Source organism: Mus caroli, unplaced genomic scaffold (genome assembly GCF_978045245.1).
Source record: "Mus caroli unplaced genomic scaffold, Mus_caroli_1 scaffold_4, whole genome shotgun sequence".
Taxonomy (NCBI): Eukaryota; Metazoa; Chordata; class Mammalia; order Rodentia; family Muridae; genus Mus; species Mus caroli.
In genome coordinates this window covers 153,684,004-153,704,991 of record NW_028227259.1, presented here as the reverse complement: position 1 = coordinate 153,704,991, position 20,988 = coordinate 153,684,004, and the positions used below count along the sequence as shown (strand labels likewise).

The following is a 20,988-nucleotide window of genomic DNA, read 5'->3' as shown; positions in this document are numbered from 1 at the left end:
GAAAGGGGATCCTGTGTGTGTCACTTGCCTTATACCAGGCAGCAAAACCAAGCTCCAGTCTCTTTCTAAAGGAGAAGCAGGGTGCTGGAGGGAGGGGGCTGGAGGGATGGCTCAGAGGTTAAGAGCACTGGCTGTTCTTCTTCCAGAGGTTCTGAGTTTTGTTCTCAGTGCTCTGGCGGCTGTGGATATCTGCACTCACAAGCATATCTGCCCACCCCCCACCCCACCCCCCAATTAAAAAACAATACAAATAGATCTAAACAGTGAGACAGACTGAGAGGAGGCCTTTGGAGAGAGAGGAGGATTTTTGAAATGCCTTTATTTGTTACATTGTACTTACAAAATACACATTTATTCTTCGGTCCCATCCAACAGCTATGACACACCTAAGATAACAACAAAGTGATACATTTTTAACACTTCAGCTTCCGTTTGTGGTTAACTTTGTGGTTTAACCCTGCCTTATCCACAGGATAAATGAAAACATAGGAGCCTTTCTAATGCTTATGGAGAGCAATGGGAAATGTCATTTGACAAATCAGGTTCAGTCTTTAACGAATCCAGACCCAGATACAGGCCACCCCCATCATTTCTGAGGTCTACAGATCCTCTGTGAGCAGCTGCCTTGGGGCAGGTGGGGGTGGGGTTCGGGGAGTGGAGTGGGGGATTTACTTGATCTTCAGAGCATGTCTGAACTACCCAGGCAAGGCTGCTCACAGAAATAGCCTAAGGATTGCTTCACTCTCTTAAAGAGTGAGGGGAGGAGATCCTGTATTTTTGCTCTTTGATTTATGGTAGTTGAATCTATTTGCTCTACTCTGTGATTTGTTACTTTGACATTTTAAAATTATTGTTGTTGTTATTGTTATTATGAATGTGGACTGTTTTGCCTGCATTTATGTATGTGCACCTGGTGCCTGTGAAGTCCAGAAGAGGGTGTCAGATCCCTGACTTTGGAATTATAGATTGTCATGAACACTATATGGTGCTGGGAATTGAATCTAAGTCCTCTGCAGGAGCAGTCAGGGCTCTTAACTGCCGAGTCATCTCTCCAGCCCTGCTGCTGATGCTGCTAAGAAGTGAGGTCCAGGGCCTCAGCAATTAAGAGCACTGACTGTTCTTGCAGAGGACCCAGTTTTAGTTCCCCAGCACCCTTATCAGCTGGACCCCACCTGTCACTCCAGTTCCAGGGCATCTTATTCCCTCTGACCTCCATGGACTCCTGCACACAGGTAAACTCATGTAGGCAGACATAATACACATAATCAACAAGTAAATCTTTAAAAGAGGGGGAAAGAGGTGAGCCTTGGTTGGAGGAAGTGGGCCACCAGGGATGTGTATGCCTTTGAAAGCTGTGTCCAGTCCTTGGCTTTTGGGTCTCTCTCACTTTTGCTCATGTCCTGAGCATCTCTCCTCTGCCATTGCCCCTCTACCACGATATCTCCCACCTTACCAGAGGCTGAAACCTCAGAAACCAAGAGCCAGAATACACCTCCCCTCCCTTGTTGATCGGAGGCATCCCCCCCCCCAAAGTGATGGAAAGCTAACCTGCACAACCCCAGGCTGAATGGAACTCACCGATTTCGGTTCACCTCCATGTAGGTACAGTCACAGACTTCACTTTGATTTTCATCTAGGAATACATGATCATATGCTGTTAAACAATTTCTTTACTAACTCTTGCTTGAATCAGCTCTCAGAGGTTTCCCTGATGTGTCAGAACAGACTTCTGTCATCTACTTTCTAGTAGCCTGGGCCATTAAAGCACCATTCCTTTGTGGCCACCTTTCCTGTCTGATTCTGCCCTTGATCAGCTACAGGAAGAGGCTCCGATTCTCCTGATAGGACCCAGTAGTAGCACAAGACAAAACAGGGAGAGAGTGAATGGGCAGAAGGTCAAAGCAGATGGGGGGATGAGGCTCATGAATTTAGCTTCATGTCTCTTCCACCTTGACTTTATTTATTCCCTTTTAAAAGGTGAAGAATATGTTTCTTATCTGCTTTGTTGGCATTGTACAGAATCAGGGATTTTTACCAAGAGTAGCTTTGGGGCAGGTTATAAACACACACACACACACATGTATGTATGTATGTATGTAAAATTTGTCTTTATTTTATGTGCATTGATGTTTTGCCTGCATGTATGTCTGTTTGAGGGGTCAGACCTTGGAGTTACAGAGAGTTGTAAGTTGCCATGTGGGTGCTGGGAATTGAACCCACATCCTCTGGAAGAGAAATTGGTGCTCTTAACTCCTGAGCCAACTCTCCAGCCCCAGGTAAGGAGATTTATAATAAGAGACTTGCATTTAATTTGTGTGGTTGTATCTGCATGAAATGTTAAGTCCATAAACATTAAACACCATGAAGTAGAGAGAAAGGGGGAAAGGGAGATGCTATATACCTTCGAGGCACGATTTTACTTGATTCATTTCCCATTTATGATAAATACACAGTTGTGCGTCCGCACTTTATGGGGGCCACTTGCTGGAGTCCCCGCCCCACTTGCCGTGCTGAAGGGTGTGCAGACAGTGTCCATTGTTGTAGCTCCATATTTTCAGACAGCCATCTCTTCCTCCAGTAACAAGCCTAGGAAAAAGATTGTCCCACTAGGATGACATGACTCAGGTCACTCCGCTGAAAGGTTCATGATATGAGAGAAAGGCTGTACCTTCTTCCGCTGGAGTCAAAGGTCAGACAGGTGATGCCAGCATTACCATGAGTGCCAATAAATTCTGACACCTGTCTTCCCGTTTCAAAGTCCCACACTTTCACTACCTGCATCAAAGTTGCAGGAAAGATGACTCAGATATAATAACTACCAAATCAAAGGAAATTTGCTTTTACAAGTCTGGTGACATAAATATTAAAGATGACAGCTTAGGACAGCCAGAGAGATGGCTCCAAGGACCAGGGATCCAGTCCCTAGCACCCACATGACAGCTCATAACAATCTATAATTCCTGTTCTAGGGGATCCAGCGCCCTGATCTGGCTTCTGCAGACAGTAAAGTAACATGATATACATGCATACAGGCAGGCCAAACACCCAAACACATTAAATAAATAAACCTTAAATATAAAAGTTTATCTAGAAACTGTCTGTAATCCCAGACAAGTTGGTTTACTTAAACTTATTCATTGGCTAGCACAGCCATAGGAAATTGCCAGAACAACAGAAATGTTTTGTTTCACAGTCCAATCTGGAGGTTCAAAATCCAGAATCAAGGTGTTGGTGGGTGTGATAGTGTTAAGCATCAACTTGACAAAATCCAGAATCACCAGGGAGGGGCGTCTCATTGAGGGCTTCTCTAGATCAGGCTGACCTTTGGGCATGCTCAGCAGGGGTTGTCTTAAGCGTGGGTGAACTGAGGAAGGAAGATCCATCCTGAGTGTGGGAGGCACAGCTCTTTGCTTTAGTCCTAAAATGAATGAAGAGCTAAGCTCACACTTCTGGGCTGTAGGATGCAGTGTGACCTGGGGTCACACTTAGGGGCTATGGATGCAGTGTGATCTAGGGTCATGCATCTGGGCTGTGGATACAGTGTCACCTGGGGTCACACTTCTGGGCTGTGGACACAGAGTGACCTGGGGTCACGCTTCTGGACTGTGAATGCAGTGTGACCTGAGATCACACTTCCATGCTGTGGATGCAGTGTGACCTGGGATCACACTTCGGGGCTGTGGATGCAGTGTGATCTAGGGTCATGCATCTGGGCTGTGGATGCAGTGTCACCTGGGGTCACACTTCTGGGCTCTGGACACAGAGTGACCTGGGGTTACACTTCTGGGCTGTGGATGTATTATGACCAGTTGTCTGTAGCTTTGGCCCTGTTGATTTCCTGGTGGCATCTGTAGACTGTAATTTAGAACATGAACTAAAAAAAACTCAGAAGTTGCACTGGATATTTTATCGAAGCTGCGACAGTGAGGAACATTTCCTGTGCCGTCTGCAGTTCCAGTCCTAGGATCTCCATCAGCACAGTTGATTCCCTTCTTGCTATTCCTCTCTTTCAGGCCCAACCCTTGAGCAGCCTTTGAATGAGAGTTCCTCCTCCAGGGAGTCCAATATCCTCTGTCTTGATGGCTGCAGTCAGTCCCCACCCCAGGGAGGGTTCCTCAGCCTGCTCTCAAGGTCCTCTTGAGAGCAGACAGTGGAGTAGTGTTTCAACCAGTTATGTGAAATATTTGTTTTACAACCTACGAGATAATCACAAGGATATAATACTCTCAGAATGAATGCTCCTTCCAAATAGCTCATACTGGGAGCCACTGGGGAAATGGCTCTTCCACTTGACTCTGAGCAAAGATTGTTCAAACAATACAGGGTCGTTAACAGAGCAGAACTGAATGTCCACGCCAGGAACAGAAGACTTTGCTCGGCTTTAACGGGAAGATGGAGAGGCCAGGCTACCTCACAAACATGTCATTCACTGCTAAGGTATCAGGAGTGGCTACTTACGGAGCCTTCGCAGCAGCTGACCACATGTCTGAAGGCTGGGTTGTACCTGCAGCACACCACGGGCTCTTGGTGGGAACGTACCAGGTGGGGCTCTGGGACAGATCTTGCTCATGAAAAACAGAGACAACAATGGACACCTGTGGTGACTGCTCATCAGGATTCCCAGGAGGGAGATTACACAGTGGCCAGCAGGAAAGGCTTTGGGCTCAAATGATGGAGCCAGGATCCTGGGAAATTGACATAACTGTTTAAAATTCCACTCTCTAATCTGAAATATGGGGCCTAGTGATACCTGTTTTACAAGGTTATAACAGGGTGTGCTGGCTGTTTTTTATGTTAAGTTGACACAGGTTAGTACAGTCATCAGAGAGGAGGGAGAGGGGGTTGAGAAAACGCCTCCGTAGGTTCTGGTTGCAGGCAAGCCTGTTGGATGTTGATGGGGGAGGACCCAGTCTATAGTGTGTGGTACCATCCCTGGGCTGGTAGTCCTGGCTGAGCAAGCCAGGTGGAGCAAGCCAGTTACCAGCACCCCTGCGTGATCTCTGCATCAGCTCCTGCCTCCAGGTTCCTGTCCTGTTTGGGTTCCTGTCCTGACTCCCTTCAGTGATGAACAGTGATGTGGAAGCAGAAGCCAAATAAATCCTTCCCTTCCCAACTTGCTTTGGTTGTGGTGTTTCATCACAGAGACATGGGGATTTAATAGGAAAAGATACGTGGGCATCTTCTCAGGAATAGTACACGTGATTGACACATGATAAGGCACACGCAGAACACAAGTGGCTGGCACATGATGAGGTGTAATGACTACTAAAGAAGGAAACGGAGGACATGCACCTTCGATTGATTGATTGATTGACTGATTGATTGATTGACTGATTGAGACAGGGTTTCCTGTGGCTCAGGCTGTCCTCAAACTCCAGATCCTTCTGATTCTTTCTCCTGAGCAATAATTGGATCACAGGTGTGTGCCACCACACTTGGCCATGCAGCTCCTTGTAAGGGCAGGGGGAGTGAGATGACTCAAAATGATCTAGAGCGATGAGATTTTAGATCTCCTCCCAAACAAACAAACAAACAGTACCCTGTGAATCCTTCTGCCTAGAAGGCAACACTTCTCAATTACTGCAGGATGAGGCCAAGCAGATCTCAGCAGGCCCCGTGACTCCCAGGGGTACCCAGATGCAAAGGGCATGTCAGAGCAATCAGAGCCTGATTCTATACTCTGCCTCCGGGAAGCCAGCACTCAACAGCCACTTGAGCCCCTTGGCCTCATTCCCTCATCTGCAAAATACAACCCTTTACGGAAACGTGAGGAATAATCATGAGGAAATGAAAGTCAATGACCGCATGCAGTGGATGTAACAGGGAGCATTGATTCCATGTGCGGTTTCCCTGCCACCTCCCTTGCCGGGGTGGGGTGGGGGGAGCTTTAGCTTTGCAAATGAGGGTTAGGTAACTGGGTTGCTCAGCTCATGGGTGACAGCAGGTATAGGGTGGGCTAGGACAGGGGACACAATCTAGCACCTAATTGTTAGCACTAGAGATTGGAGATTGTGTTTGCCACCAAGCAGAATTTCCAGTCGCTGCGTTCCAAAGGGAATCAATCAAGTGAGCTGTTTGTTCTACACAACTCTATCATGCAGAACAAACAGGAGTTTGATTGGCAGCAGCTTCCACTTCCAGCAGGGTGTTTTGGCATCTTGAGTGAAGCACTCGAGATCTCCGAGGAGCCTGGCTGTACCGATCATTTAGTTTTGCCTCCATCTGAGTTTTCTGAGTCGTTCTAGCTGGCTGCATGGCTTCACTGAGATTAGGAAGGGAGAGGGTGGCCAAGAACGAGGTCACATTCGATGCTGTAAAATGTGCTCGCTTTTCCGTGGAGTTAATTTTAGTTATGTGTATATGTGTCTCTGTGTGTGGGCTTATTATGCACGTGAGCATAGGTGCCTGTAAGGGCCAGAGGTGCCAGGCCTGCTAGAACGAGAGTCACAGGTAGTTGTGAGCTGTCTGATTTGAGCATTAGAAAATGAACTGGAGTCCTTTGCAAGAGCAGTAAGTTCTCTGCAGTGACCACTGACCCATCGCCAGGCCCCTTGAAATGACCTCTGAGTACCGCAAATGGATCAAGAAAAGCCCGTCCATGCCTGTGTTCACAAATCAAGAGACGACACAGGGAGGACAGAGGTCCTATTTGGGGCTCAGGAAGCCAGTCACTGTTGTGAAGCAGTGTCTGAAACAGTCTATGACAGTCACTCTAAGGATTTACTGCATCTTTGTCTTGGACCATGTGTACTGGTTAACCCTGGAAGAAGCTGTGGAATGTATGTTGTATAGTCAGGAGGAAGAACAGGGGATAAAGAGTGGGCTACATGGGGCTGGGGAGATGGCTCAGAGGTTAAGAGCATTGGCTGTTATTCCAGAGGACTCGGGTTTGATTCCCGGCAGGCTGTAATGAATGAGGTCCATGTTTGTGGATTGCAGAGAGCAATCCTCAATGCAGTACTCAAAGCATAGGCCGAGCACCTGACTCGCATGCTAGCAGGGCAGGGGAGAATTCCTCTTCCACAGAAGGGTCAGGTTTATTTCATTGCCTTTGGGCCTCCAGGGCGGGTTGAGGGGAGGGGCACATTTCCTTCTGTCTGATGCTAGCCCACTTGGTTATTTATTTATTTGTTTGTTTATTTATTTATTTATTTATTTATTTGCTGTTTATTTATTTATTTAATGCGCATGACTATTTTGGCTGCATGTGTGTATGTGTATCACAGGGGTGTAGAAGTCAGAGGAGAACACAGGATCCCCTGGAACTGGATTTATGGATAGTTATGAGCCACCAAGGACCACATGGGTGCCAGGAACTGAACCTGAGTCCCTCACAATAGCAGTAAGTACTCTTAATTGTTGAATCCTTTCTCCTGACCCTTAAGGGTTTTGTTTGTTTTTGTTTGTTTATCTGATTGTTTTTGTTTTGTTTTGGTTTGTTTTGGTTTGGTTTTTTTCAAGGCAGGATTTCTCTGTGTAGCCCTGGCTGTCCTAGAACTCATTCTGTAGACCAGGCTGGCCTTGACCTCAGAAATCCGCCTGCCTCTGCCTCCCGCTGGGATTAAAGGCGTGACCCACCACTGCCTGGGGACTGATTGCTTTTTTTTTCATACACTATATTCTGATTATGGTTCCTCCTGCCCCAGGTCCTCCCTACCACCCCATCTACCCAAATCCACATCCTTCCCTGCTCTTTCATTAGAAAACAAACTGACATCTAAAAAAAATATATATATCAAAAAACTTAAATAGGACAAAAATAAAAACAAACAAAGTCCAATAAGAGGAAAACAAATGAACAAAGGAACAAATGGAAAAATAAGAAGCCAAAGAAAAAGCACAAGGAGCACACATAGATACAGAGACACACACTGGAACATACAGAGGCACACACACATTGGCACATATAGGCACAGACACACACACATTGGCATATGTAGACACAGAGACACACACATTGGCACATATAGAAATGCCCTAAAAGCTCAAAACACTGCATGAGATGGAACCCACCCCCAACACTGCTTGGTGACCAAGAAACTGAGACTAGACAGGCCAGGGACCTAGGGGAGACCAAAATACTCCTGCTCTGCTAAAGGAAGATAGCCTGGCGCCCTGCTACTTACTCTCTCTCTCTCTCTCTCTCTCTCTCTCTCTCTCTCTCTCTCATATATGAGCAAGATCAGCACCTTGCTCAGCCACCATCAGAGAAGCTTCCTCCTGCAGAGGCCCACAGCTGGACCTTGGAGCACTCCCGAATGGGATATCTCCATCAGTCTCCCACCCCCTCACAACTGGAGGAATCCTGCAGAATTTTAATCCTGTGGAAAGATTTTTAAGAGCCAGAGAGGATGGAGAATCCCAGAGACACAAGGCCTCCTACACACAGTAGGACCGGTGGCCGTGTGAACTCGGAGCGACCGTGGCAGCATGCACAGGGACTGCCATCCCAGAGCTGAGAGTGGAGGTAGATACAAGCTCTCATTCCCTAACCCAGAAGCTATCTCCAGTTGGTAACCACTCCCAAATGATAACGCTCGTTTTCTCTAATGGAGTCTCACTCAGCATTTGAACCACTCTTAAGGCATTGAGTAGACTATTGACCACACCACTGGGACTCTCTAGAACCCACTAGAACATTGCACACGCAAAGCTCAGGTGACAGTTCCCTACCCCACTTTAAGGTGAAGGAAAGCCAGGGTCCCCGTGGCCACACACAGGGCTCTAGGTCCGGGGAGATAGAGGCAGGCTGTGAGTTCTCCCTTGATGCCACTGGCTTTGGAAGAGACGGTACAGCAGCAGCCATGTGTCTCCAGATCCCAGACCTGTGGAGAAAGCAGGGAAGGTAATAGGTTTGGTTCTTCTTCTTTCTCTAGATATGATCTCTCTGTGTAGCCCAGGCTAGCTGCAGACTCTAAATCCAATGTGAAAGGTGACCAAAGAGAGGGGACAATTGTGACCACAAGTCTCTAGGCTCTATCCTTCCCACAAGGAAATAACCAGTCACCTCACTCTCCATGGACCCAGCTTTCATAGTTTGGGTCTGGTTTCTGGAATCTTAATAATCAAACCCATTACTAGTTTTTAATATAAGACCACCAACCCTAGCCGGGAGGTGGTGGCACATGTCTTTAATCCCAGCACTTGGGAGGCAGAGGCAGGTGGATTTCTGAGTTCAAGGCCAGCCTGGTCTACAAAGTTAGTTCCCGGACAGCCAGGGCTATACAGAGAAACCCTGTCTTGAAAAAAGCAAAAACAAAACCAAAAAAAGACCACCAACCCTGTCACCAGGCAGATACTTGGAAGTCACATGGAGTGGATTCTCGTGTGGCTGTTGTTTGAGGACATGTCAGCCCAGAGAGTCCATCTACCTGGTTTGGAATCCAAGTGGTTCCATCTGGGTAGCCTAACATCTCTTCCCCTCAGTACTGTCTGTAATATGGAGACACATACCCACAAGTACTCAGACAAATGCATACATGTACAGGCACACATACATACGTACACATATACAGAAATACACAGACGCATATGTCAACACACACACACAAAACAAATGCACACATCTGAACTCAGCTTGGCTTGGGTGTGGCAGTTCTATTCAGCCTGGAGGAGGCTTACATTTCCCTCTGATAGTGTTGCATTGAGAACTTTAGAAAATTGATTAAAAGACAATGCCTAGAGATGTGGTTAAAATATAATAATGGTTCGGCATGATTACAGTAATATTGCTGTCAGTCATCTGTTAGGCTTGTGTAAATCATGTCATGGCTCCGGCATTCTGTTAGGAGACTGTGAGCTGGTGAAGGCTGCAGTGTGGGAGAGGAACACTGGATCCAGGGGTGAGGGGTCGGTGGTGGTGGGAGGGGGGTTGCTGGGGGCACAGGTAGCACATGCCTGTAATTCCAGAACTCAGGAGGCAGAGTTCAAGGCCAGCCTGGTCTACAGAGTGAGTTCCAGGAGAGCCAGGGCTACACAGAGAAACCCTGTCTCAAAAAACAAAACAAAACAAAACACAAAAACCAAAAAACACAAAAACACACAAACAAACAAACAAACAAACAAACAAGCAAACTAAATAAATAAATAAATAAATAAATAAATAAATAAATGAGAAAAGAGCAGGCTGGGCCAAGTACATAATGGGGACATCCATGACCATCAGAGGGACAGTGGCTGCCCTTCAAAGCAACACACACCCGCCATTGTGCCAGCCACCTTGAGTCCCAGTTTCCTTCACTTTTTGTTGTGGGTGAATTGCTACACCGCCCCCTCCCCCGCTTCAAATATCGAATGGCCCCAGTTTCTCAGGATGAGACTCAAATTGGGAACGGGGTTGTTGAGATTAATTAGTGAGGGTGAATGAGGTCCTCAGCAAGCAGGCTCCACGAGAATCCAACACAGTGAGGAGAGAGCAGTGAAGAGAGAGAGAGAGAGAGAGAGAGAGAGAGAGAGAGAGAGAGAGAGAGACAGCAGGAAGATAGTGCATGATGATGGTGGTGGACATCAGGACAGTGCATCTCCAACCAAAAAATATGAGGATTGCCAGAAGACTGAGAAGACTGCTGCAAGGCAGGCCTGGGGCCTGGGACCACCTTACTTTCAACAGCTTTGAGTTTCTAGCCTTGGAACTATAAGCCAGTACATTTCTGCTATTTAACCTACTCTGTCTCTGGCACTTTGTTATGGCAGCCCATATGAACTGAATTGCTATCACTATTGTGGACACTTTCAAAATTAGAGAGAGGAAATGTCTATTTTGACTCATAGTTCCAGGGGATCCAATATAAAGTCTTGGTGGCCTTGCTGCCATTGGGCAAGCAGTACCTCATAGCAGGGGCATGAGGGAGGGGGAAGGGCACACAGAATGCTCACCCTATGGCCAGAGAGCAAAATAAGTGAGACCTTGTCTCCCTTCAGACCATGCTCCCAACAACCTGAAGAACCACTAGATCCCACTTCGTGGTGGTTCCTCTATTTCCAGATAGTTCTGTGCTGCTGACAATGCCTCTAATATTCAAGGTCATTGAGCCAAATGATAGCACAACCTTGCAAACTATTGCTTTATTAGGCCAGCTCTCTCTTGGTACACAGTCTCCTTCTGCTGCCTGTGGATCAAGATATAGAACTCTCAGCTCCTGCTCCAGCATCATGTATGCCTGCACGCTGCCATGCTTCCTGCCGTGATGAACGTGGACTAAACCTCTGAAACTCTAAACTAACCCCAAATTAAATATTTTCCTTTATGAAAATTGTCATGGTCATATCTCTTTACAGCACTAAAACCCTAACTAAGACAGCTGGCATGTGCAAGACCATGGACTCCACCCTGGGCAACTAAAACTGTATTGAAAAACAAGGGTGGGGGTTTGGAGAGATGACTCAGTGGTAAAGGGCACTGTCTGCTCTTCCAAAGGTCCTGAGTTCAATTCCCAGCAACCATATGGTGGCTCACAACCATCTGTAATGGGATCTGATGCCCTCTTCTGGTGTGTCTGAGACAGCTACAGTGTACTCATATAAATAAATCTGATAGGGGCTGGTGAGATGGCTCAGTGGGTAAGAGCACCCGACTGCTCTTCTGAAGGTCCAGAGTTCAAATCCCAGCAACCACATGGTGGCTCACAACCATCCGCAACGAGATCTGGCGCCCTCTTCTGGAGCGTCTGAAGACAGCTACAGTGTACTTACATATAATAAATAAATAAATCTTTAAAAAATAAATAAATAAACCTGATAGAAAGAAAGAAAGAAAGAAAGAAAGAAAGAAAGAAAGAAAGAAAGAAAGAAAGAAAGAAAGAAAGAGAGGAAGAGAGTTAAGCTACCCATTTGCCTGTCTGACCACGTGATTTCTCATAGCACGACACAAGAAGACCCCAATTAGATGCCAGTGTCATGCTTTTCGATTTCCTAGCCTTAGGGCCATGAACTAAGCAAACCTGATCTCTTTTGTAAATTGGTTTGCCTCAGGTATTCTGTTATAGTACCAAGGAATGGACTAATACATAAGGTTCCTGAGAGGAAACACAGGAAATTCTGGAGTCTGGGAAAAACCATCTCAGGTGGGATGGGTTGGTACCTAAGACCCACGAAGCGAAGGTAGGCAGACACTTGTTACATAGAAGGTTAGACTGAGTTATCAAATTGACAACAAGTTCCCCAACTAAAAATAACTTCTGCAAACACAGATGACATGAAGTAGGAGGTCACCCAGGCCAACATCTACCAAGGTCTGGAAGTGAGAAGCTTGGGCAGAGAGGCCCATTTTTGAACCCAGCCACTCACCAGTTCACCCAGTGACTTTATTTCTGTCTTCATCCAGCCTGCCCTGGTGCTTAAGCTACTGAATTTCACCCTTGTCTCTCAGGCTGAAATCAGCCTCACCCAATAAAACCACTCTGCGTTGAGCCCCGTGTGCGCTCACTGCCTTTAGCAAGGACAATGCCTCCACAAGGTGGCTCTTCTAAGTCAGTTTAGAAGGACTGAGTCATTTACCCCAAGTCACCTGGCTTGTTGTGGCCTCCAGAACTCTCTGTCATCCTCTCCCTCGTTCATTTGCAGAGTCGTTGCTGGGAAGAGGGTATTCACCTAAGGTATGTGGCACTTCCCATTCATCCATCGTGGCTGTGAATTTTGCTCAGACTATGAGAAGAGGTGGCTGGGGTTGGAGCAGGCAGTGGTACTCTCTTCACCTGCCTCTTGGCATTGGATGAGGAGGATGGAGCCCCTACCTGGAGAGACACCAGCCCTTGAGTGGGAGCCCTCACTCACAGAACTGTGGTGCTGGGTTAAAACAGACAGAAGCAAACCCATTGTCTTAACCTAGAGAAAGCACAGAATGTGCCCAAGAGAGGTGCCAATGTTATGCTAGCTAGCACGCCATGCTGCCTTCCTTAGAAGAAATAACTTTCCCTGAATTCTAATTCTGGTTGACAAATGATAGCCCTGTTGGTGGCTTGCAGCACTGAAGTTTTTTTGTTGTTGTTGTTTTGTTGTTGTTGTTTATTTTTTATTATTATTTTTTAGAGAATCCTAAGCGAAAAAGGCAATCAGAATCTATCGCTCCACTCCCCGTTAGAGACTGCCAAAAGCCAGCAGCCTCCTGGAATGTTTGTATGTCCCTGTGATTTGGAAGAGTAAAACATTTGGGCTGAAAAAATAATTCAAAGAATGAAGCCTCTCTGCCCAGGCAGGCTAGGCATCGAGCTACTTGGCTCCCGGTTCATTAGCTGTCATTCGATAGGACCAGTGCAGTCTGAAATAGCGTACACACCATATTTCTGAGATGGGGTTTCAATATATTTTAAATACACATCGGGAAGCTATTCAATATGCCTGAATCATCACAGGCGAGATGCTAATCTTGTAATCACGAGTTGAGATTGGAAGAAAACGGAGAGGCGAGAGGGAAAGAAAATAGGATGGAAGGCTTGTCCCCACATACAGAATTATGATTATCTGAGAGCCGCGAGATTCAAAGGAAAAAAAAAAAAGCTCATTAAAAACTTGGAGCCCTCTACACGGTGACTTTGGATGAAGCCTTTAGATGAATTTGATTTTCAAAATAAATCAAACTGTGGAGTTCATAAATCTCACCATTTTAATCAAGTTTGCCCGGAGGACTGAATTGCTTGCGTTTGGGCCCCAGTTATATTGCTGGGTGAACTCTCCACACCTCGTGGTATAGATTCCCTTCCAACCTCACTTGCGGGGCGGGTCCCAAGTTCACTGTTGCTGAGGCCATCTTGGACCCACAAAGAGGAAGCTCTGGCACATCCCATCCCAGGCTCTGCGCGTCCCAGGCTCGGCACACGGTCTTTGGCACACTTTCTCCCTCCTCTGCTCACCCTTACTCCTGTCTGCCATCTTACCAAGTCCAGAGTTTAATATTCTATCTAAACGCTAATAAAGCCCAATTTTATATCACCTCCCGCTGCCACCCCACGCCCCGTCTCCCAGCTCCAGGTTGACTGTCCAACACATCAGCAGCTGCGCTTCCGGTCTTACACTCTCGTTTGCCATATTCTCCATCTAGCTCTGATTTTGGCTTAGATTCCAAATCTTGGTGTCACCCTTCATTCTCCTCTTGCTGCAAAAAATTACCTTATTGAAATATAACTTATGTAGCACAAAATTCACATATTTAACATGTTCAACTCAGAGGGCTTCAGCAGGCCACCGAGTTACATTACCTACTATCAGGGCATCCACACACTACATTCTTATTTTATTTTATCTTATTTTATTTTATTTTATTTTCACTATTTACAAGTTGCTGTACATTAGAGTTACATCTACCATTTAACTGTGGTAAACGACACTGTTGGACACACTGACAAGTACATTTTAAAGAAATGCGTGTTTTAGTTTTCTTGCGCCTGTCCCTGGGGTCAAAAACCCTGGGTCATATGTTAATTGTTCACCATTTGAGAGCTGATAAAATTTTTTTTTTAAAAAATGGCAATTTTTGTATCAATATATAGATGTTCCCGTTTCTTCTCGATTTTATCAGCATCTGCTAATCTTCTTATCCCCATACTCGTGAAGTTGTATTTTATTGTGGTTTCGGTTTGAATTTCCCCATGACTGTGGTGTTGAGCACTGTATGCCATGATTGGCCATTTTTGAAGAAGTGTCTACTCAAATCTTTGCCCCAAGTTTCAGTTGGCTATCATGGTTTTCATTAGTAAGCACTGAAAGTTATAATCTCAATGCATGTTCCTTATCCGACATGCGGTTTGCAGTCTTCCCTGTTACATAAGTTGTCTATTTCTTGTATTAATGATGCTCCGTGAAGCACACATGTTTCTAATTTTGACAAAGCCTCATTTATTTTTCTTTTGTTTCTTGAACTTTTGTTGCTATTTCTTGGAAATTAATGCCTAACCCAGGGTCATGGAGCCCTCTCTCTCTCTGCCTCTCTCTCTGCCTCTGTCTCTGCCTCTCTCTCTGTCTCTGTCTTTCTCTCTGCCTCTGTCTCTGTCTCTGCCTCTGTCTCTCTCTTCTTTTTCTTTCCTTTTTGCTTTTTTTGTTTTGTTTTGTTTTGTTTTGTTTGAGACAGATCTCCCACCTCCTATTACTTCATTCCAAGTTCCTACACTATGGCCACCAACAGCCCAGTAAAGTAGACTGATGAATTAATTGCCCAGTCTAGTCACATCCTCTGAAGCAACTGTAATGATGAGAAGGGAGCCAATCAGAATGTTTTTTGCATAAAAAACAGTGCACTACAGAGGTCCTAGGACAAGCAAGCATTAGACAGGGACAGCATGTTCAGGATCTGAAGGAAACAAAGCCAAACAGTGATGTCACTGCCTCTAACTAGGTCAGAAATGCTTAGGCTCTGAGGCTCATGGGTAACATTTCAGGAAGGCACGTGCCCAGCACGTATTGCAGAATAGGAGCTAGCCGCTGGGAGGGTGGGGTGCAGAATTTCCAGCTGCACACCTCTGTCTCCCAGATATGTGAGGAAATGATTGGGACAGGGACTATCTGGACAGTGTGCAGGCAAGGACCCACACGCTGGAAGGCCTACACACCACTCCAGGAACCAGCATGGAGAGTTCCAAAACAGTCACCTGAGTGTGCATGTGTGTACAGATAGACTCAGACACACATCCACAAGCACACAGACCAACACATACATCTACAAACACTCACACATACACATGCATACACATATACACACATATGTAGGCATATACACAAATACACAGAGACACATGTTGCAGGCACATACATGCACGCATACATACATAGCGCACACACACACCCTCCTAAAGCAAATTTAAACCCTGCATGAGACATGCCCCTCCCCCACTGCCAAAGATGGAGAGAGGCGAATTGCTTAGGAGGCTAAGGCAGGAGGATTGTGGGGAGTTCCAGGGCATTCTGGGCTACAGTGGGAGATCATGTTTCAAAAGTAAATAAATATAAATTAATTAATTAACTAATAGACAAAGCCTGCCTGACAGATGTATGTATGCATCAAACCATGAGAGGAGCCGACCTTGACTGTGTTGTCAGCGGACATGGAAAGCACTTTGTTTTCTTCAAAGGCGACGTGTATATACATCACCGGAGCCCGGTGGCCTCTCAGCATACCTGTTGGCTTTCTAGAAAGAGAAAAGGGCAAACAGCACAAAGCCATTCGGTCTGCTGCTGCTCCTATTTTAAAAATGCAAAACTCAGCTTGGCCCAGATGTGGCAGCTCTATTCAGCCCGGAGGAGGCTTATGCTTCCCTCTGATAGTACACAAGTCTAGATTCCCGGTAATAAAAGGACTGAGGCAAAATAATAAGCAGTTTTAGCAACAGAGCTGGTAGAAGGAAGCCTGGGGCTCTGTTCCTCCGGCTGTTAACAATAGCTGCATAAAAGGAATAGGTGAGGAACGGCCTGAGGTGGGGCCGCCTTCATTCTGTGACCCCCCTGGGTACTTTCTATGGGCTTGAGTGAACAGCGTTAAAATCTGCACTTTGCAATATAAGGCTATCTTAAAGTGCCTTTGCAGGGGCTGGATATTCTGGGAGGACCAAGTGGGGGTGGGGGGTGGAGGGTGGGGTGGGGAGCAGAGGGAGAGCCTGACTGAGGCTGATGGAGGGAGCGCAGGCCTGCTTTTTAGCCATAATAGAACCAGGCAGAAAGCTGCCTTCCATCTGTATTGTGCATCTCACATTGTTCTGAGCCTTTCTATTATTTATTTTCTTTATTAGCCTAGAGGGCGAGTATCCTGTCACAGCTGCAAATGGGGAAACCGAGTCTGTTGCAGTTGGTCAGGAGAACCTCCTGGCTAGAAAAGTCGTAGCAGCACAACCAGATTCAAGGCGCTTCCCCACTGTGCCTCACAGTCCTGGCTGTCATCTGTACCATTGGTAAACACAGGGTCACCTTTGGGGTCCGTCCCCCAAGACAGGACTCTGGGCACAACCCATGTGATTCTTGCTCACAGCTATCACAGAAAGACCAGCTTCCCTCTCCTCAGTCCCCACCCATCCACAGCACTTCTGCCTGTAGGGTTCTGACTCTGCCATTGTTTCCCTGAGCTCCAGACTCTTCATTGGTAAGCAGACCTGATGCAGGGGCCAGAGATGGGTTCCAGATGCCACGACACAGAAGGTCTCAGTATATCACCATGAAGGTAGACCTGGGGAGATGACTCAGTGGATCAGGTGCTTGCTGTGCACGAGGAGTGGTGGGGTTCATATCCCCAGGACTCACCGAAATGTTGGGTGGGAGAAGCAGCCTGCACGCGGAAGGCAGAGACCTAGGATCCGGAGCAAGCTGGCTAGCTATACTATGGTAACAGCAAACTCTGGGTTCAACGGGGAGAGACTCTGTCTCAAGGAATAAGGCAGAGAGTGACTGAAGAAGATGCTGGTCTGCTTTCTGTTGCTGTGGTAAACATGACAACCAAAAGCAACTTGGGGAGGGCAAGGGTTTACTTCAGCTTACAATTCCCAGGTCACGGTCCATCACTGATGGAGGTTTTTTTCTCATTTGAAGTTACTTTTTTTTTTTTTTTTTTTGGTTTTTCGTGACAGGGTTTCTCTGTATAGCCCTGGCTGTCCTGGAACTCACTTTGTAGACCAGGCTTTACCCAGATGACTCTAGTTTATGTCAAGCTGACAAAAGCCTAAGTCAGCACAATTCTCAGGCTCAGTTTCAGGAAACCACACATACACACATAAGAGAGCACTCGCATAGACATGCCAACATGCACACGCGTGTGCACGCCACACACGTATGTACAGAATAATGTGGATAAAAAACAAACTATTTCTAGGCACTTGCTCAGAAAGGCCTACTATGTGAAGTGCATCCCTGGCCCAAGAGGCCCGAGAGGGAGTTGGATCCCCTGGGCCTGGAATTACAGATGATTCTGAGCAATCGTGTGGGTGCTGGGACTAGAACCTGGGTCTTCTGGACCTGTAGCCAGTACCTTAACCATTGAGCCATCTCTCCAGCAGCCCCTACAGTGAACTTTTAGAGGCTAAAAATAGAAATGTCCCAGGCTCTGTGTGTGGGAGATTAATTTGGAAATAGGCTTTTAAATGATTCTTGTAGGGAATTTCCAGTCACCGTTTCATTTACTTTACGACAGCCATAGTACTCTTGGGAGGAGAGAGACAACTTACCCAGGCAGATAAGGATTCCAGACCCTGATGATCCGATCCAGCCCCCCAGTCACCAGCAGGTTCTTCCTCCTACAGAAGGAGAACGCCTTGACTCCCTTGTGGACACGGAACACAGTGCGATTGCATTCCACTTGCCTTTGGGGCAGAGCAAGGGATGCTGAGCTGTTCCCCATCTTGACATTCTTCCCAACATTTCTTATTTCGTTTAGCTTTTCCTTGATATCTGTTGCTCCCACAGTGAACCCTAAAAATATTCACAGGAAGACAAAACACAGCCTCTTAATGCAGTCCCTCAGTTCCCCCGATGGGCTGCTGTTTTTATTAAGGCCCCAGACTCTTTCTCAGTAATGACGCTGGTATTTTCTTTTATCCCCTGGGGTTAAATTCCAGACAGCCCAAAAATAAAAGTGACGTGATCGGGAAAAGACTCTTTCCACTTTTCTAAAAAGGGACCTGAGACACCTGGGAGGGCAGACACAGCATAAAGGAGGCTACATGGTATCTGGGCTCTCCTCACCCATTGGCCTGACACCTCTGACAGTGCATTTATTTGAGTCTTTGAGAAACTCAGTGATCCAAGAACATGCATCTCCATCTTATAGGGAGACAGCACAGAACACTCGCCATCCAGGAAAACATCAGAACCGTCCTAGAGAGGTGGCTCAGTGGTCAAGAGCACTGGCTGTTACATGCCCTGTAACAGGACCTGAATTTGAGTTTCAGCATGCACATGATGACTCACAACCTTCAGGGGATCTGGTGCCATCTCTGGCCTCCACAGGACATGGCATGCACACACACACACACACACACACACACACACACACACACACACGAGAGAGGGAGAGGGAGAGGGAGAGGGGGAGGGGGAGGGGAGGGGGAGGGGAGGGGGAGGGAGAGGGAGAGGGAGAGGGAGAGGGAGAGGGAGAGGGAGAGGGAGAGGGAGAGGGAGAGGGAGAGGGAGAGGGAGAGGGAGAGGGAGAGGGAGAGGGAGAGGGAGAGGGAGAGGGAGAGCATAGCCAGAGGCAGACACATCTGGGAGAGTGGAGAGTGGTCATGACGCTGAACCATGTGGGGAGAGAGGGAAGCCAAGTACAGCTGCCAGGAGGCTAAAAGCACAAAGGAAGAAAAAGAAAGGCAGAGAGAGGCAAGTAACCAACAAGAGTCTGGATTATTTAGGGAGGAGCCTCTGGGGGAAGGGTAGCCCCTTCCAGGCCCCTGGGCTGGAGAGTTCAGGGAAGGGAGTGGGGATATGCCAGCCATGCCCTGTAACAGGTAGGGACCCAGGGATGTCCAGAGAACCTGGAGGTTCACTGATATGTTAAATAGGCACGTTGGCCATTTATCCTATGTTTGAAACAGTCAACACTTTCTCCAGAATCAGGAAGAAGAATGAGCCATTCTGCAAAGTTCCACCTAGTGCAGGCTCCAGCCTCAATGGCATGTGCTGCTCCACTCAGCAGACCGTCCAGGAACAACTCTGCCATCGGCTTTCTGGTTCCCCAAGAGAAGCATGAAGACTCTATTTGTGGTACAAACCTGTAGTTTTCTCTTTCTTTCTTTCTTTCTTTCTTTCTTTCTTTCTTTCTTTCTTTCTTTCTTTCTTTCTTTCTTTCTTTCTTTCTTTCTTCCTTCCTTCCTTCCTTCCTTCCTTCCTTCCTTCCTTTTAGATTTATTTATTTTATGTATATGAGTGCAGACACACCACAAGAGGGCATCTGATCCCATTACAGATGGTTGTGAGCCACCATGTGGTTGCTGGGGTTTGAACTCAGAACCTCTGGAAGAGCAGTCAGTACTATTAACCATTGAGCAATCTCTCCAGCCCTAGATCTGTAGTTTTCAACGTTGCCACTACTCCATGGTCTGCCTCTTGGAACCTCTGGTGTGGGGAAACATCTCAGTGATGGAGTTCAGAGATGTGTCTAGAAATATAGAGAGGGCATCCACCCATCCATGCTAACCATCCATTCTATGAATCCTGCTAGAGATCGCAGAGGATTGCTGAATAACTTGTGTATGGTCTCCATGGTATTCACAGCTGTCATCAAAGTCTGGGGCCACCTTTAGTGACTTTCCTGACAGAGAACTGAAATGAGAACCCTGTCTGTCTCTCCAAAACAGTTTTCACTGCATTGGGTTAGAGAAACTGATTAGCCATTCTGGCCCTGCCTTGTTTCTCTCCTTGATAAAACAGCAGAACTAGCCAGAGCCATCAGGGTGAGCACTTTAAGTGTCAAAGAGTACCTGCCTCAAACAGCAGCTTGACACGGCGCTCACCCTCCTTGTTTTTGAACAGAGTTTCTGAAACTTCTGAGCGGGTGTGTTACTCTATTTGGACCCTATTTTATTTTCCAAGTAAGAGGAGAGTAAGTCAGTTCATTTGCATGAACTCCAGCGACTCCCAATAGAGCCAGACAAGGATACCCGTTTAAGTGGTCGTCATGGAAACCGGAGAGCATAGCTCTTCTCCAAGGTCTGAAGGAAGGATGATGAGAAGTTTAAGTGATTTCCATGGAAACCGAGAACAGATTCAGTGCTGGTTCAGATCCCCAGCGCATTAGCTAGCAGGCAAGTCTTCAAGGATGACGATGCTGGAAGATCTGAGAGCTTGATTCTTAGAATCAGGCCCACCCAGGTGCCACTTCCAAGTCAGATTCACATTAGCCGGTGGGGTCAGCAGCCAGGTGGCTGCACCCCCATAGAGCTTCCTCTGACCTAAGATGTGTTTTGAGGCTCCTCTTACTTATCCTGCTGAGTGTCCCTCCACCCTGCTCTCCACTACTTTCCTCACCAGAGGGGGTACCCCACAGATCTGGGGTCACAAGATGGAACTCTGGTCCTGTTTGAAGGA

The 20,988-nt window shown here is 46.8% G+C and overlaps 1 protein-coding gene across 1 annotated transcript in view; it reads right to left on the bottom strand.

Annotated features, from left to right (window-relative positions):
* Window positions 1-20,988, bottom strand: part of LOC110295000 (cilia- and flagella-associated protein 337-like) — a 118,045-nt gene that overhangs the window by 32,317 nt on the left and 64,740 nt on the right. Inside the window, exons 11-18 of the mRNA XM_085836353.1 lie at window positions 18,135-18,378; window positions 16,010-16,115; window positions 8,674-8,825; window positions 4,459-4,561; window positions 2,669-2,775; window positions 2,507-2,586; window positions 1,579-1,633; window positions 341-386 (exon numbers count right to left, since the gene is read on the bottom strand). Coding sequence (XP_085692479.1) covers window positions 341-386; window positions 1,579-1,633; window positions 2,507-2,586; window positions 2,669-2,775; window positions 4,459-4,561; window positions 8,674-8,825; window positions 16,010-16,115; window positions 18,135-18,378 — 893 coding nt within the window. The remainder of the gene's footprint in view (window positions 1-340; window positions 387-1,578; window positions 1,634-2,506; window positions 2,587-2,668; window positions 2,776-4,458; window positions 4,562-8,673; window positions 8,826-16,009; window positions 16,116-18,134; window positions 18,379-20,988) is intronic.